At 45.1% G+C, this 18,830-nt stretch overlaps 1 protein-coding gene across 2 annotated transcripts in view; it reads right to left on the reverse strand.

Annotated features, from left to right (window-relative positions):
* The window catches only part of LTO1 (LTO1 maturation factor of ABCE1), a 79,489-nt gene that overhangs the window by 10,190 nt on the left and 50,469 nt on the right, over window positions 1–18,830 (reverse strand). The window contains exon 4 of one of the 2 annotated variants that reach the window (XM_078684248.1): window positions 1,507–1,624. In XM_078684248.1, the coding sequence (XP_078540374.1) occupies window positions 1,507–1,624 (118 nt within the window). Of the gene's footprint in view, window positions 1–1,506; window positions 1,652–18,830 lie in introns of both variants that reach the window. The other variant, XM_078684247.1, reaches the window with a different exon arrangement.

Raw genomic sequence — 18,830 nt, forward strand, 5'->3', positions numbered from 1 at the left:
TGCTTTGAGACCTGAAGCCACCAGTTCCGCTTGAGTGTGCTCCGGGACCAGTTGTGACTGTGTAAGAATGGGCTATTTCAACAGATGCTTGGTGCTGGAGCAGAGTCCATCAGCGTGAGGGATTGTATTGCCTATATCTGCTGTGGGACAGGCCTAATGGTACAGGAGGTAGAGTGTACTGATGGTTGTCTTCTTGTGCTAGTGACTGCATATACTGGAGTCAGTCATCGTTGCGTATGGACCGGCGGAATTGATGTGGCGTCAGTATGAATTAAAGTGTAGGGTGTAGTATGTGGCGCTTGCTTATCCCCACTTCGTTTTGTGTTGCCTTGGTGCACGGACGTGGACTTGTATTGGGGCGATAGTACTGGACTTTACTGGCGTCTGAATGTAGCGTTATCAGACGTTTCAGTCTGCAAAGACTACAGGATGTCATTCTTGTGTGCAGGGGGTGTCTGTCTGATGTGTGTGCAGGCCTGGCGAGGGTAGCAGGTGTAGTTGCTTCCTTCTGTCTGGCACTTGCTCATGTTAGCTTGGCTAGCTCATGTGACGCTGCTGGGCCTCATGAAGTGCTGGGCCCTGCACTTTTGTGTAAGTGTGTTTGTGCGAGAGCAAGTGATTGAGTGTATTGTCCTTGTGGGCTTGTATGTGTGGATTGTGAAAGAACGGGAAGGTGTTGAGAGTTTATCCTCTTATTTATTTTTTATTGTTGCATTAGTTTGTGGATTTTCCTATGCTTAAGCTAACAGGATCATGCAGTAACGTGGCCTGCCTGGTTTGCCCCGTGCGTTAGGAATGGAATGACATAGTAACGCGATCTGTCTGCATGCATGGGCTGAGTGGGCATGCTGCAAAATGTGGAGTGTGGATGCTGTGAGAAAGAGCGGAGGCATGAAATGTTGCTGTGTGTGTTTGACGTGACGGCTGGGGGGGTGGGGAACTAATTTCAGGAATAAACATACATTGAAAGCAGTGGAAGGGTTTATTGAGTTCTGCTGATGGGTTATTGCCTATGGGATTCTCTTCAGTAAGTGGGTACTTCACATACAAAGCAGGTCACATTCAAAGCACCATTGAACAGTGCACGTACTTACCTGAAAAACTGAACCGTCCCAGAGGTCACCAAAAACACATGGAGCCATGAAATCAGACTACAGCGGATCAGGTGCAAAAAATGAAGAAAAAACATGGAGGGAAGACTTCTACAGCTACGTGCCTACAGTAGGTAGTTCTTTGGTTTAGTGTGTAAAATCAAGGTGACAAGTTATTGCCCAAAGGTCCTTCTAATACAGCCATTAGTAAAGAGTCTCACACCTCTATAGAGTGCTACTTACTTAGAGTAACTAGTTCGACACCGAATATCGCCCCAGAGTGATCAATACAAGTATCCATGACTGTGCAATGCAAATTACACAGAGACATAAATGTGTCAAGTAAAGAAAATTCAAATAACTCACGGGAGACATTGTGGGTTCAGAAACAGAGTTTGAAATGTACAATACATACCTGCTTAAATTTTCCTCTAACCTTCTCCAGGTTCTCTTGGAGTTTATCATTGGTGGGATCCTCCCAAGGGCAGGCTTTAATTATTCCTTCCAACGAATCCAGAATCTTCAACTTTTTGCTATAGGGAGGTTCAAAAAAGTAATTTCTACATACATGCAAAGTAAGATGGAAAGGTAATTAGCTCGACATCTGTAGATATTTATACTATGTGAATTGCTATTTGTGTTGCACATAGTAACTAAACAGCCACAAGCCGAATTATTCAAAGTAACCAATTGCATGCTGTGAAATGTATGTGCGCAAGTTGCATGCTTTAAGGCCAACAGCCTAAATTAAGGTCTGCCTACTGCGATGCAAGCTGTACATCAACTACCACTGAATTTCTATTTTTTATTGATGTTGCAATAAAAGACATAGGAAATATCAATTTCATGAAACAGTAAAGCAGTAAAAATAGAAACCAATAATATCATGAGAAATAAAACATAAATAATGTAAAGAGAGTAATGAGAAAACAGTATTTGTAAAATAGTGAAATATTAATAAATGAATCTATAGATTATGAAATTGATACCTAGTAGTAATACGGAAAAAAGATAACAATGCATATTCTATAAACTGTTATAAGAAATACTAATACAAAAAATATAAATATATATCATATATAAGTAATAGAATAACGAAATAACTATATCAAAATTAAAAGAAAGAAGAGAAAAATGGAAAATAAAACAGAACAGCGCCAGAGTAACAGGGGTAGGGGGGAAGAGAGGAAAGATAAAGGGTAGAGAAAGTGAAGTAGAATAGAAAAGCATAGGAGAAAATAGAGTTAAGTAGGTAAGTACAATAGAAAAGGATAGAAGAAAATAGAGTTAAGTAGGTAAGGTATGTACAGAAGAAGAAAGAGTTGAGTCAAGGTCGTTATCCAATGTGGTTTCCAGAAAGGGGCACCAAGTCTGTAGGAAGATGTCAGCTTGGTACTGAAGGTTGTAAATTGTACGTTCATGTAAGGCAGTCTGCATCATTGTCACCAACCATTCATCCTGAGAAGGAGCAGATGAAGACTACCAATGATGTAAAATGCAAATTTTGGCCGTAGCCAAAGCAGTATGAAGAAGACGAGTCTGTGGCTTAGAAGGTTTTGGAAAACTACGGAAGTCATGTAAAATAATGATGGCAGACATAAGTGGCAAAATTAGTGCCATTATAGAGTTCAAAGTTTTGCCAACAAAGGTCCAGAAGGGTTTAGTGAGTGGGCATTCACAAATTATATGTGTTTTGTCACAACCAGGAATGGAACATCTCCAGCAAGAATTATGCGGTAATAACCCGGCTCGATGTAATTTGACCGGCGACCAGTGAATCATAGAGAATTTTAAAGACACAGAATTTGAGGCGCACTTCTCAAACACCTTTATGCATCCCTTCCAGGATCTGATCCCATTGAGCATCCAAGTACAAAATAGATAAGCAGGACTGCCATTTAGTTCGAAGAGTATGAGAGAGAGGTTGTGAAAAAGGAGGGAGTAAGAAGGTTTTATAAAGACCAGTAGTCACTCCATTAAACTTTCCCCATATTTGCAGATAAGATAAAATTGGAGAAACCTGGAGCAACCAAGGTGGAGAACCCAATTGTTTTTAAGATATTTTTGAAGTTGAACATATTTAGAGGAATGTTGGAGTGAAAGATTAAATTCCTCACAGAGTTGGGGAAAAGTTTTAAAGTCTCCATTAAGTAGACGTTGATCTGTAGAATAAATGGCAGCTTCTTTCCATAAAGGCCAGGATAAGGTACGACCATTGATACGAATAGCTGAATTATTCCATAAGGGCGCTTTAAGGTGAAGTCGCGGATTTTAACTTAATGTGCGATGACCCCTTTGCCAAGATTTATGCATGACTGATAAGATTGGATTTTTAGGATCAGTAGAACTAGTACCACTACCGTATAAAAGAGATAGTCCTGAATCCTGAGAGAGAAGATGACATTTAACTGATACCCACTGTGGGATGTCTTTAGTTTTGGGTAAAAAATATAAGAGTTGAGAAAGATGTAAGGCAAGTGAATAATGTTCAATGGATGGAAGACCCATACCTCCATATGATGGGCCTTTAATTTAGCAGCCGCAAGACGCGATTTAATAGTGCCCCAAATAAAGAGTTTTATCTTGGAATCAATTGATCTAAGAGTAGCTAAAGGAATTTGGAAGGGAAGCATTCCAAAAACATAAATGAATCTTGGTAGGGTAACCATCTTGACTGCTTGCACTCTGCCCCATAAAGATAATCCTAAAGCTTTCCACTTGTCAAAATCCCTCTGCATTTGAGAAAATAAAGGAGCTAAATTATCTGCTATTATATTTTCCAAACCTTTATTAATCAGAATTCCTAGATACTTAAGGTGAGAAGGTTACCAATGAAAAGCGTTGAGTACACTCCTGAGGAAGGTTTCTGGCATGACATTTTTTTAAATATCGGCCCCCCAGGGCCTTCAAAATCTTTCGAATACTGATGTACACACCAGACGGAAAAACAACAAATTGTGTATCCACAAGCACACAAATAACTAAATAGAATTAAAACACCATTCATCCGATCACCATGAAACTTTGAGAAGTTGTTGAGTACGCTCCCGCGAAGGATTCTGGCAAACATTTTTTTAAAATATCGGCCCCCCCCAGGGCCCTCAATCTTTTGAATACTGATGTATCAGATGGAAAACCAAAAAATCGTGTATCCACAAGCACGCAAATAAATAAATAGAATTAAAACGACACTTTGAAATGTTTTCCATATTAAAATGAATGCGTTTCAATAAAAATGACACAATGTAAATTGAATGTTATCATAACGAGTTTCCTTGAATTTCCTTTTTTCGGAGATCGCAGCAACGCGCGACGGGTAAGCTAGTAACAGATAAAGGATGACTAGGAGTCATAATGGAAAGAAGAAAAATAAAAAATAAAGTAAAAATTAGTACAGTAATCACACAATGATCAAGAAGAAGCATAGGAGAGGGGGATAATAGGGCAGAATTAGAGGAGTAGTTACTCTGGCTATTAAATGAGATAGTATAAGAGAAAAGGAAAGTAGGAGAAAAAAAAGGGAAAAGGGAGTTAAAAGAAGTGGAGGGGAGTAGTAGATATGAAGAATGTTAGGAAACCTGGACTGTAAACCGCGGGTCCGGGCGGACATGAGCACCACCATGGGGTAGGACCCCATCTAGCAAAAGAAAAAAGCAGAAATCAGCAGAGAAGATGATAATGTTAGGTAGGGAGCCCAAAAAGATGTACTAGGAAAGAAAGAAAAGTATAGTAGAAGAGGATAGAGGAGGATTGAAGATCACTTGTGGGACACCCCCGCGCCGCACGGCCACCAGCTGCTGTGTGTGCCCCTGCCCGCCCTCTGCCTCGCTACTGCCTCGTTTTGCCGGCTGCCGGCTGCCCCCGCAGTAGGGTTGTTTTGACGAACAGTTGTGCCTGTTTCTCTCCGTAAAAACTCCTTGCATCTCGTTTTTTCTTCCTCATTTGCCGTTTTTTGTCTAACAGTTGTGCTTGTACAGTTTTTCTCTGTGTTCCTGATTTCTTTCCCCCCCATACCCCTTGTTTTGTTGAAGATTTGTGCCTGTTTTATTCTTTCTTCGTGTTTTCCGCCGCCCTCCACCCTCCCTTCCCGCCACCGCCGCTTGGCCCCGCCCCTTTCTTCTCTTCTGTATCCCTCCCCGCTCCCGCCTCCCAGCTGCCCCGCCCACCCGCGCACTTGGCCTTAAATGGCGACCGTGCGACGCAGGTGAGTGTGACCCACTTGTGGGACACCCCCGCGCCGCACGGCCACCAGCTGCTGTGTGTGCCCCTGCCCGCCCTCTGCCTCGCTACTGCCTCGTTTTGCCGGCTGCCGGCTGCCCCCGCAGTAGGGTTGTTTTGACGAACAGTTGTGCCTGTTTCTCTCCGTAAAAACTCCTTGCATCTCGTTTTTTCTTCCTCATTTGCCGTTTTTTGTCTAACAGTTGTGCTTGTACAGTTTTTCTCTGTGTTCCTGATTTCTTTCCCCCCCATACCCCTTGTTTTGTTGAAGATTTGTGCCTGTTTTATTCTTTCTTCGTGTTTTCCGCCGCCCTCCACCCTCCCTTCCCGCCACCGCCGCTTGGCCCCGCCCCTTTCTTCTCTTCTGTATCCCTCCCCGCTCCCGCCTCCCAGCTGCCCCGCCCACCCGCGCACTTGGCCTTAAATGGCGACCGTGCGACGCAGGTGAGTGTGACCCACTTGTGGGACACCCCCGCGCCGCACGGCCACCAGCTGCTGTGTGTGCCCCTGCCCGCCCTCTGCCTCGCTACTGCCTCGTTTTGCCGGCTGCCGGCTGCCCCCGCAGTAGGGTTGTTTTGACGAACAGTTGTGCCTGTTTCTCTCCGTAAAAACTCCTTGCATCTCGTTTTTTCTTCCTCATTTGCCGTTTTTTGTCTAACAGTTGTGCTTGTACAGTTTTTCTCTGTGTTCCTGATTTCTTTCCCCCCCATACCCCTTGTTTTGTTGAAGATTTGTGCCTGTTTTATTCTTTCTTCGTGTTTTCCGCCGCCCTCCACCCTCCCTTCCCGCCACCGCCGCTTGGCCCCGCCCCTTTCTTCTCTTCTGTATCCCTCCCCGCTCCCGCCTCCCAGCTGCCCCGCCCACCCGCGCACTTCGCCTTAAATGGCGACCGTGCGAACGCGCAGCGTTGACGCGCAGCGGGCGCGCCGATTGTGCGCCGAAGGCGCGCCAAAGGTAAGCCCGTCTGCGCCCGTCCGCGCCTGGACCGCGCCCAGGGCCAGGACCCCTGGCCCCCACCGACGGAAGCCGAGCCGACGAACCTACAGCGCCGCCGACCTCAACGCACTCAACACCGGCCGCATCCCGGGATGTCACCGAGCCGCCCCGAAGCACACCCACGGACCCTTCAGCTGCCTCGCCTGCAAATTCACCTGCATCCGGACCTTCCCTGCACCCGCCAAGCCGAACTCCAGCAGCACCCACCTCAAGTGCATCCTGCTCAACACCCGCTCCGTCCACAGACACGCCGTAGAACTCTGGAACCTGCTCGACACCACCGCCCCCGACGTTGCCTTCATCACCGAGACCTGGATGAACGCCTCCTCAGCCCCAGACATCGCCATCGCCATCCCGGAGGGCTACAAGATCACCCGGAGGGACCGCGACAACCAGACCGGAGGAGGCATCGCCATCATCCACAGAGACACCATCCGCATCACGACCAACACCGACGACACCCTCACCACCGCTGAACACCTGCACTTCCAGATCCACACCAACCCAAAGACCACCCTCAGAGGCACCCTGATCTACCGACCCCCGGGACCGCGCACACGATTCAGCGAGGACATCGCCGACTTCGTCAGCCCGCACGCTCTCCCCTCCGCCGACTACATCCTCCTGGGGGACCTCAACTTCCACCTGGAGAACAACAACGACCGCAACACCATCACCCTGCTCGACAACCTCGACAACCTCGGACTCAAGCAACTAGTGACCACCCCCACCCACCTCGCCGGACACACACTCGACGCCGTCTTCTCATCCAGCAAAGACGTCACCTTCAGCCACGCAACAGGACTCCACTGGACGGACCACAGCTGCGTCCACTTCACCTTCAGAAGAACGACGATCCACCACCTCCAGCAACAGGTTGCTCGAAGAAGCTGGAACAAGATCACAGCCGACCAGCTCACCGCCTCCCTGAGCCAGCACCCGCCCGCCAACTCAGCGAACCCCAGCCAGGCCGCCGACAACCTCACGAAGTGGATCAGCAACTGCGCGGACGAACTCGCCCCTCTGAGGACCCCGCCCAGCAGATCCTGCAGCAGAAAAACACCATGGTTCACCGACGAACTCAAGTGCTCCAAGAAGAACTGTCGAGCCCTCGAGAAAGCCTGGAGAAGGGAACCAACGACGGACAACATGGCCACCCTCAAGCTCGCCACCCGGAGACACCACCAACTGATCCGCGCCACCAAGAAAAATGCATACAAGGACCGGCTGGACAACAACGCACACAACTGCAAGGAACTCTTCAACATCGTGAAAGAGCTCTCCAACCCCAACGCCGGAAACAACGACATCACCCCGTCGCAAGACCTCTGCAACTCCCTCGCGTCCTACTTCCACAACAAGATCACGGACATACACAACAGCTTCAACAACCAACCAACGCAAGCCACAACCGCAACGACGCCACCATCCACCACCCTCCGCACCTGGACCCCGATCAGCACCGAAGACACCATCCGCACCATGAACTCCATCCATTCCGGATCTCCGACTGACCCCTGCCCTCACCACGTCTTCAACAAGGCCGACGCTGTCCTCGCACCCCACCTGCGGGACATCATCAACACCTCCTTCGACTCCGCCACCTTCCCCGAGAGCTGGAAGCACGCCGAACTCAGCGCTCTCCTCAAGAAACCCACAGCAGACCCCACCGACCTCAAGAACTACCGCCCCATCTCGCTCCTCCCGTTCCCGGCCAAAGTCATCGAGAAGACCGTCAACAAGCAGCTGGCCGCCTTCCTCGAGACGAATGGATCCCTCGACCCCTCACAGTCCGGCTTCCGAGCGAACCACAGCACCGAGACCGCCCTCATCGCCGCCACCGACGACCTTCGAACTCTGATGGACAACGGAGAAACAGCGGCCCTCATCCTCCTGGACCTCTCCGCGGCTTTCGACACTGTCTGCCACCGCACCCTAGTACAGCGCCTCAGCAACATCGGAATCCAGGAGAAGGCACTGGAATGGATCACCTCCTTCCTCGACGGAAGAACACAAAGAGTCCGCCTACCACCGTACAAGTCAGAGGCCACCAAAGTCATCTGCGGCGTACCCCAAGGATCCTCGCTGAGCCCAACCCTCTTCAACGTCTACATGAGCCCCCTCGCGGCCATCGCACGCCAACACAACCTGAACATCATCTCCTACGCCGACGACACCCAGCTGATCCTCTCCCTGACCAACGACCCCGCCACCGCCAGAGCCAACCTGCACGAAGGGATGAGAGACGTAGCCGAATGGATGACGACCAGCCGCCTGAAACTGAACTCAGACAAGACGGAGGTCCTCATCCTGGGCTCCACGCCCTCCGCCTGGGACGACTCCTGGTGGCCCCCCGCCCTGGGCACCGCACCCACACCGACGGACCACGCACGCAACCTGGGATTCATCCTGGACTCCTCCCTCTCCATGACCAGACAAGTCAACGCCGTCTCCTCGTCATGCTTCAACATCCTGCGCATGCTACGTAAGATCTTCCGGTGGATCCCCACCGAGACGAGGAAGACGGTCACCCAAGCCCTCGTCACCAGCCGACTGGACTACGGCAACGCCCTCTACGCCGGAACCACTGCCAAACTCCAGAAGAGACTCCAGCGGATCCAGAACGCCTCGGCGAGACTCATCCTCGACATCCCCCGACGCAGCCACATCTCCGGACACCTGAGAGATCTACACTGGCTCCCGGTCAACAAGAGAATCACCTTCCGGCTCCTCACCCACGCGCACAAAGCCCTACACGACCAAGGCCCGAGCTACCTCAACAACCGGATCAACTTCTACACTCCCAAGCGCCTCCTCAGATCAACCAACCACGCCCTCGCCGCCGTCCCCCGCATCCGAAGAGCGACAACAGGAGGAAGATCCTTCTCCTACCTGGCCGCCAAGACCTGGAACTCACTTCCGACCAATCTGCGCCTGACCCAAGACCACCTCTCCTTCAGGAAGAAGCTCAAGACCTGGCTGTTCGAGCAGTAGCGGCACCCCCCCCCCCTCCCAGCGCCTTGAGACCCTACGGGTGAGTAGTGCGCTTTACAAATGACCTGATTGATTGATTGATTGATTGAAGACAACTTGAGAATGCAATAAGTAGTAATTATTCAACAGAATGCTAAAATGACTACATTAGACCATGCCCATATTATCTTGTCATATCTTGTGAATGAAATAGCAACAAACAAAACCCTGGCATGGTAAAATGATAGGAAAATAGTATGGGAAGAGTGCAATAGATTATGGCAAAATTATGAGGAGTACGAATAACAACAACCTCATAATAAAAAGTGAGTTACTAATAGTATGAACTCTTCCAATTAAAGGATATAAAAGGCATAATGCATATAGCACTTAATATCTAAGCTATAGCTAAAGAAATACATATTAAAATGATATATTACAGTGAAAGGTGGTGAACTACACTATAGGATAATGGGGGAACATACATCATAATAAATAAAAGGAGAACAAATCGGAAATATAAAGAAAAGAAATAACAATAGCAACCGTAACTCACTGAGCAATATAAGTAGGATAAAACATGCAAATATAGATAAGGTAATTCAAATACCCCTAAGAATGATTAAAGAGGAAGAATAAAAATGCAGTTTACTGCGAAATATGTCTAATCATGCACCAAACTATTTGATAAGTAGATAAACATTTCACATCATAAAAATAATACTGACTGTAAAATTATCTAACAATACATAAATGAATATAGTATCACAAAAGGCAAACAGGTCAATTCTACTAATAATGTCGTAAAAGAGAAACTAGGGGTAAATTTAAGATATAGTGCTACTATAGCAAGGTATAAAAAGAGACAGTTAAATAACAGTAAATTAATCAGTCAACATCCAAGGAAGTATTAAGAGGTGATCTAGATTTATGCCTCTACTACTACTAAGAGTAAGCAATAACAAGAAATAGATATAGAGGTTGTTATGAACTGTACCTAAACATATGAAAACCCAATTTTAATAATGGGTAAATGAACACTGTATGTCAGAAGGGTAATATTAACTAAAATTCATCAAACAATTCTGATAATAATCTTGAGGAAAAAGAATGAAATTAATTATAGTATGTAGTAATATCTATATCTAGACATCTGATAGCAATTAGAGAACATTAAAATATTCAGTCAGCATCCGAAGGAGTTTAAGAGGAGATCTAGATTTGTCTCTCTGCGGTTCTTTTGTAATTGTAGAGGCAGAGTGTAAAGCTGAGGCTATATCTTCATGGGAGCGGGTGACTCTCTGCAAGTCTCTGCCTCTCTGCCTAGAGTTGCTGTGTGCACGTGAATTATGTAACGGTATTTGTGAGGAGTAAGAAGAAGATGATTGTAACTGGTCAGGATGTGAGGACTGTGTATCCATGTCCTGTGATTTGATGTCTTCTAGAAATGACCGTAGAAGTACTGGATCATAGAAGTCTTTAGATTCTCCATTTCTGGTAATACGAAAACGCACAGGTTCAAATAAGCCATACTCGATGTCTAACTGACGTAATTGAGGACGCATGAAGAGAAATTCCTTTCGTCATTCATTCGTTTCCTTGGAAAAATCGTCTGCCAAGTGGATATTATAACCTTTATAGAAAAAGGAGCCTTTTGAGCGAGCAGCAGCCAATAATTGTCGAGTTTGTTCATGGTGAAGAGAACAGGCAATGATCGGTCTCGGACGTGCTGCTTGTTCTGAGCGTGGAGGACCCAATCTGTGAGCCCGTTGAATTTCAAGAGGTGGGGTGAAGGAAATACCTGTCATTACTGGAAGGATATCATAGAGAAATATTTTTGTATTCTGACCTTCAATGTTTTCTGGAAATCCAAAAAAGCGAATGTTATCTCTCCTACTGCGATCCACTAAGTCAATGAGTTTGGTGTGTAGAAAAAGAAGATCTTGGTCTTTGTTTTGGACTGAATCAAGGTGACCTTCTATCACCAATATTTTAGAGTCAAGACTATCAATTCTGGATTGAAAAGTGGTTAGGTCAGCTCTGATTGATTTAGTTTCTTCAGCCAGGAATATAATTGTAATATCCATACCCTCCAATCGACGATTGACACCAGAGATTTTGTGCAGTATATGTTGCATGGTGTCCGTTAATGCTGGTTCACTAGAAGAAGGTGAAGCTTGAGGAAAGTTTGTTGAAGAAGATGCATTTCCTTTCATTGACATAGTAGAGGATTGTTTTAAAACTTCTGTGAAGTGTGGTTGTTTAGGAATTTTGCTTCCGTTTCTATTATACATTTGCATGTTGTGCTCCATAGACTCTTAACTGTAATGAATTAATATTTCAGCGTGATGTGGTGTAATTAAAAATAGTCTCACAATTGATCACTAGAAGCAGAGATAAACAATACTATGTGTATAGCAGTAGCATAAACTAGCCCAATTTTATTACATATAGATTAAGCAAAGACTGGAAGAAAAGTACATGAGAAATACGTGCTGAGGAAAAATTAAGATAGAACACTATCAGAGTCAACATTCGCCCCTTCCTTTTATGAACATGCATATAAATAGTAGTACTTGCGAGAGTATTTCAATATATGAAAAACTGTGCAGCAGAAAGAGTCATTTATGAAGATTATTAAAAGGATTAGCACTCCGTATTTACGTCAATTTGGTGATGTAAAAACTGCAACATTGAGAAGACTTTATCCATGAGGAACCAAGGCTTTATTGCGTAGAGTGTTGAAATAACACGCAGCATTAACTGTGACGATGGTGAGATGAAATATCAGACAAAGCGTGCATATAATGACAGGAAAAGAGTCTTAATTATAGTGGAGCTGGTACAACAAACAAAAGGTCCACTAAGAATGTAAGGGGATAGAACGCGGTTTCCTGACTAAATAATGCGTAGTGAAGGCGCTATGATAACATTATGGGGAGAACTGGTCGTTGTTAGAAATAAAGGCACACTCCCTGCAATGCTAAACAGTCAGCGCAGTATAATGAATTAAAGCTTGTTTCCTGAAGCAGGACGCCTGAAAAGGGGGCGTTTACAGGCAAGAGCAGGAGGCGCGGCTAGGGCGGGAACACGCTTGTGTTCTCCGTCAGCTGAGGAGGCGCGGCGTCCTGAAGACCATGAGGGCGTGGAATTACGCATCAGGCAAGGCGCGCTGGAGAAGGCGCCCCATTACCATAAAAAGTCCGGAAAACAGGCAGTCAGCAGCCTCACATCTTCTGACTGCAGGAGGTCGTCAAAAGAGGGCTCTAGAAAAGGTAAGAGCTGTTCTGAATCCGGTTGGGGTCCGTCCCTCGGCGGAGCTCACCCGTCAGGTGGCCACCTTCCTGCGTGGGCAGACCACGCCCCCTTCCATTGAATTTCAATTCTCTAATCGTTGTGCATGGTGTCAATAAATAATACATGCTGTAATGTACATCATGTTTACAACCTCGCATGTTCTTTTTGCATTATGTGAATAAACAGTGCTTCTTATGTAGTCCATAATGTAAATAAAGTTCATATGCACGGTGCAACTACCTTTCTTTGTGCTGTGGCCTGAATGGTGTAACTAAACTTCTGTGTGCTGTGACGTGCTGGTAGTAACTAAACTCCCAAGTTGCAACATCCATGGTGTAATTATCTTCCATGTGTTGCAACATGTTTGGTGGGAATAAGTCACCACATGTTGCACTGTGCATGGTGTAAATATGTAGGGAAGAGCCCTTTTTGATGGTCACCCCATACTTTTTACTCCAATGCTGATGCTTAAAACTCTGCTGCCCAGGTACCAGTGCTCTCTACCAAAACTGTTAAGTTTAAATTGGTAACGCCAATTGGCAAGGTCTTTATCCACTTATAAGTCCCTTGTATATGGTACCAGGGGTTCTGACCTCCTGCCAGGTATTGTGATCACTCCCAGGAGTCAGGAACAAAGGCCTGGGCAGGAAGGTGGTCGCACCTCGTCCCCTCCAGGCAGGCTAGTAAAGTAGCACATTGAGGCGGTGAGCTTCAAAGACTGAACTGTCTCCGATATGCATCAGGGCTGATTCCCAGAGTAGGAAACAGCCCTCCACCAGCCCCAAGCACAGTTACACCTAGGCAGGCAGGAAATTAGGTATGAAAGAAGATATAGACCACAAGGCTTGCCACACCTATAGAGAGGGTAGCACCGTCTGTACACTGGAAGAATGGTTCTGCCATGTTAACAAGCAGACAAATCGAGGGTTTTGGGTAGAAAAGGTGATTCATACCCCAGATGTAGTTATCTCAGGAACAGACTACCTGTAGGGGCTAGCAATCCATTGGCTACTTGCTCCCACAACCCAAACTCTCCCAAATCCAGAACTTAAGGGACAACGCTGACCCCAGAACCTCTGTTCTGAACAACCCAATTTAAAGAGGACAGAAGAAGAGATCTGTGCCTGCAACAACAGGGCTTTCACAAAGCAAAAGAGGGATATTCTTCACCTGTGGCAATGCTCCTGGAACAGTCTGACTGAAACGTGTTTTAGGCTGTCTCTTGGTACCCCAGACAGAGGGACTCATGGGGTAGCCTAAAGCACCCTCATACTCCCTTAGACCAGAGGCACTAGTCCCCTGCAAACTGCAGTTAAAACCAAAATCCAGATCCGAAGAATCTCTGGCTATCGGGCTCTCTGAGGGATCACCCAATTTCAGATGGTCTAGTGCGTTTTGGCAACTGTAGTTCTGCCTTCCTTGAAGTAACAGATAGCTGCTGTGTTTCCTGGGACCACTAGACATCGTAGTAACTTTCTGCTCCACTAACCGCTGCCAAGTCTGGGAACCGACCCCTTCAATCGACGCTGCACCAAGAGGCAACTTCATCCAACCTTAGACTGACGACAGCAACCACCTAGGTATTTCATTCTCTAGTAGCATCTCACTTTTATTTTCTAAATGAATTGACAAGCAGTATGCCGATCTACACATATAATGGGTCCATTCCTGTTTTCTAATAATATCCCTTTAAGAAATTCTACATGTATCACGTGAAAGCCCCAACATGTCTACGTATACACGAAGACTAGCCTTACAGAAGCCGGCTCGTAACTGTGAAAACGGCACACATTAATGACGACCTTCCTGCAAGGTCTACACTCTACGCCAGCACCTTTTTACATTTAGATGCAAGGTGCCTGGTTTTTATGTTTGTGTAGACCAGGTTCTCTAGCGGCCATACCTCAGAAGTTATTCCAACACTTAATCTAATGGAGGCGAAGTGGGAGTTTGAACCGTATGCAAACTTTGTTTGTAACCTAAGACGCAAGGTGCAGGGCTCTGCTGTGGGGATGAATTGTATTGTGTTAATGGGATCAACACTAAACCTTCTTACTCATAAGAGGATAAGGTATCTCTTTGTTATTTGCATGTTTCTATCTGAATAATACAACAGTCTCGTCGTAATACTTGGATGCTGGACAAATGGCTCTACAGTTTTACGTTACGCTGTTCATCCCCATTTCCACTTGTATGTTCAATTTAGTATTGTGGTAATACGCATTCTCTTGTGTTTCTGTGCAATTTGCACGATTCTATGTACGTACGCCTTACTTTAAACGAACTATGCACATAACTGGTCTATTCCTGTTTTTTAATAAATGTATCACGTGAACGCAAAAGCACGTACGCGTATACATGCAGACTAGCTGGACAGGAAGTACTCACTGAGAGGAACCGATTCGGTAGTGTGAGAACGACACGAATCAAGGTTAGAGCTGCCTGTAAGGTCTAAATCACACACCAGCACCATTTTAAATATAGATGCAAGGTGCAAGGTTTAATTGTTCGCGTAGACTACACAGTCTTGCGGCCGTAATACGGAAGTTATTCCATCGCCTAATTCAATTGAGGCGTTGTGGGCTCTGAACCGTACGCTAACATTTTTGTAAACTTAGCTGCAAGGTGTATGGCTCTATCGTCCGGATAAACGGTAGTGTCCTATTGGTGCAATACCGAGTCTTCTCACTCATGAGGGTCAATTATCTATTCGTAATATGCATGTTTCTATTTGAAAAATATAAGAGTTTCATTGTAATACTGGGATGCTTGACACAATGCCCAACAGGTTTACGTAACACCATTCATTTCCATTTCCAGTTATACCTTTAATTTTTTATGGTAGCAACACATATACTCTTATGTTTCGGTGTACTTCACGATTTTATCATAAATCATACGCAAGCCTTACTTTAATGGGTCAGTGCGGGGTGAAGATCATGGTAAACCTTAACAACACCATGGCTGATATCCCGCCACAAATCTTTTGACAAATTTTATTTATTTAATAGATGCTTATGCACCGAGGAGTTATTTAGCACACTGCTTTTATTTAAAGGGTTTCCAAGCAAATGCTCTTTGAAATATACCTTTCAACAAGCTCTTATTAGTAGGAACTGACCGTATATAGAAAAGATAAGACATTACAATCATTAGGCACTATTATGAAAAATTACAACGTTTTAGTGAAGTTTTAAAATTAAAAATAATTATTTATAGGTGTCTTATTACCTCTACATACAACAACGACGAAACATATTGTCCCTTAAATATGAGGATTCTATTAGTTCTATTATACATATTGGAATGTCATACTGATAACCCCTATATCTTGAAGGTCACAATTCAACATATGTTATTGCCTTTCCTCTTTTGCATGGCGTTTCTCCAGTCTTCTTAATTATCACTTAGGGTGTTCATTATATTGTTGCCACTTTCTTTTTTCAGTTAGAACAATAGGCGAATAAGGACTACGGTTACGATACAATAATGCATCTTCTCTTCATGGCCATCTACACCCTACCAGGCTTTGTACCTCAAATATGTTTAACTGACACATGCGGTTTGGCGCCAATAGAATGTTTTTTTCAGATTACCTTCTTGTTAATGTTTGTTTGTCGGGTTGTTTATTCTTTCGCACAATCCTCTTCGTGTTTTCTATGCTATTGTGAATATATATATATATATATATATATATATATATATATATATATATATATATATATATATATATATATATATATATATTACCTACTGGCGGTCGCCAGTAGGTATATATAGTTAGGATTTTTTCTCTATGGGATTTTTGAAAATTCTATGTCTAATAACTTTGGCGTTTGTGGACGGAATTGGCTGAAATTTTCAGGAAAATGGCACATTTTGTTTCTGAGCAGCCCTTGAAAATTTGGGGGGGGTTCGTCAAGGGGGGGCCGAGAAAAAAGGGGGTCCCAAAACGTGTTTTTAACATTGAGTTTTCCATAGGGCGGTTGGCCTCACTTTTAGCCCGAACGGCTGAATGGATTTGCACGAAACTTGGCAAAATTGTAGGGACTGGTAGCCCGATGTGCCTTTTGTAGGTCTCAATATATGTGCTACAGTGGATTTTGAGAAATTAACGTTTAAAAAAAGATATATATCTGTAACAGCGGACCGGGCAGCGCTCCAGGACGCGTACTTTTCGCGCAACGGAGCTTTGTGAAGCGAAGCTGATTGGTTCTCCGGCGTCTGTCAACATTCCAAACAGTCCGTAGCGGCCGCCATCTTGTCTCTCGGTAGGATCGAGAGACAAGAGGAGGCGAAAGCGAAGGGGCAAATGACCATAAGGGGGAATAGTAGATCCTCGCTGACCCCCTAGGTTTGATGTGGAGGTTTTAAAAGGGCCCCGCGGGGCAAAAAAAAATAATAATAATAATAAAACGGCTGAATGGATTTGCACGAAACTTGGTAAAATATTAGGGACTGGTAGCCCGATGTGCCTTTGCTAGGTCTCAATATATGTGCTCCAGTGGATTTTGAGAAATTAACGTTCAAAAAAAGATATATATCTGTAACAGCGCTCCGCTTCGCGTAACAGAGGTTTGCGAAGCTGATTGGTCATTCTGTCACTGGGCTATAGTTGGGCTACATCTGGCTGATATTTGGGCTACATTTGTTTTTTTTCGTCTCTGGCGGCCATCTTTGGGCTACATTGGGCTACATTGGGCTTCATTGGGCTTCATTGGGCTACATTGGGCTTCATTGGGCTACATTGGGCTACATTTGGGCTCCAACATATATATAGGCCAATGTAGCCCAATATATATTTTTCAAAGTTAATTTTCGTAAAAACCACTGGAGCATATATCTTGAGACATAGCAAAGGCACATCGGGCTACCAGTCCCTACAATTTTGCCAAGTTTCGTGGAAATCCATTCAGCCGTTCGAGCTAAAAGTGAGTCCAACCGCCCTATGGAAATGAAGGAAATGAATGGGTAATTTGTAATTAGCAAATAGCTCATCGCAAACTAGAAATGGTAAAGAATCGCTATTTATTCCTTAAAGTTCGCTATTTAGGAAATGCAAAAAACTTTGATGATACATATGGCGGTTCATCTCTAACAAGATAAGAAGCATAGGGATAGATTTATGATGACTGGCGCATCACCAGGGATGTGTTAGTCATTCTGTGCCGCTGTTCCGTCACCTATGGTGTGCTGCATTTACAATGCGGCGCATCATGGGGCAAAAACAGCACAGATGCGTGATGTATCTGTGCCGTAAAGGTGGCGCATTGCTGGAGTTGTATCGCAAGTGTGATGAAGCTCCAGCAAGGGTCGGGGGTGCCCCTGTCGCAGGGTTTCTGTTCTCACACAGAACTGTGGACAGAGGATTGGAACCTCGGCGAATTAGGGTGTCCCAAAACTCACCTTAGTAATCAAAAACCCCTTAGCAAGCTAGGTACAGTGTCACATTGGATATAACAAACTCTCAATGTTTAGACAATCCAGAATATGAACTTATAGTACCTCAGGATACGTGGAACTCATGAACAGTCGGTCGTTATATATTTCTTAGAAACCAGAACATGGAGTTAAGAAGAACACATGTGTATTTGAAATGTTTATTTACTAATGCCGTCTTCTCAGGCGTAGTATCTTAGATAATACAAGTACACATATTATCAGTAGCAAAATTACCAGCATAGTTACTAGTACATAAAAAGCGAATGGTGACAGTATGTTAACATGCTGTAAATGAATAAGAGTTAGCAACACTTATAAGCAGCCGCGGGCCGTGGAGGGAGTTACGGTGGGGCAGGGAGGCGGGGAGGGGGAGGGGCAGGGTGGAGAGGGCTCCACCCTGCTTCTCCCCCTCCCCGCCTCCCTGCCTCACCGTAACTCCCTCCACGGCCCGCGGCTGCTTATATCTCACCCTCCCTAATACACATATTATATTATTTGCTAAGAAGGTCTCTTTGTGTTGGTTTAGGGCGTGCCCATACTTTAGTGTCTTAGATTTGAAGGAATCACATCAGCATACACCAGCTCTCTCTTCATGTGAACCGCATCAAGTGTTGTGTATGTGTGTTCGGCAAAGCAATATAAAACCCGCCTCATGCCCAGAATTGGCAGAAGTTGCACTTATGTTATGAGGATGAAGTCGTGGAGATCAGACCTCATAACAATTCTGTATCGTGTTGTTCTTGAAACTTTAGCACTCGCTGTACAGATATAGTTTAACAAGCAAAGCAGATAGTAGAGCAATAACATATTATT

The sequence above is a fragment of the Lissotriton helveticus genome, chromosome 3_2 (genome assembly GCF_964261635.1).
Source record: "Lissotriton helveticus chromosome 3_2, aLisHel1.1, whole genome shotgun sequence".
NCBI classification, from domain to species: domain Eukaryota; kingdom Metazoa; phylum Chordata; class Amphibia; order Caudata; family Salamandridae; genus Lissotriton; species Lissotriton helveticus.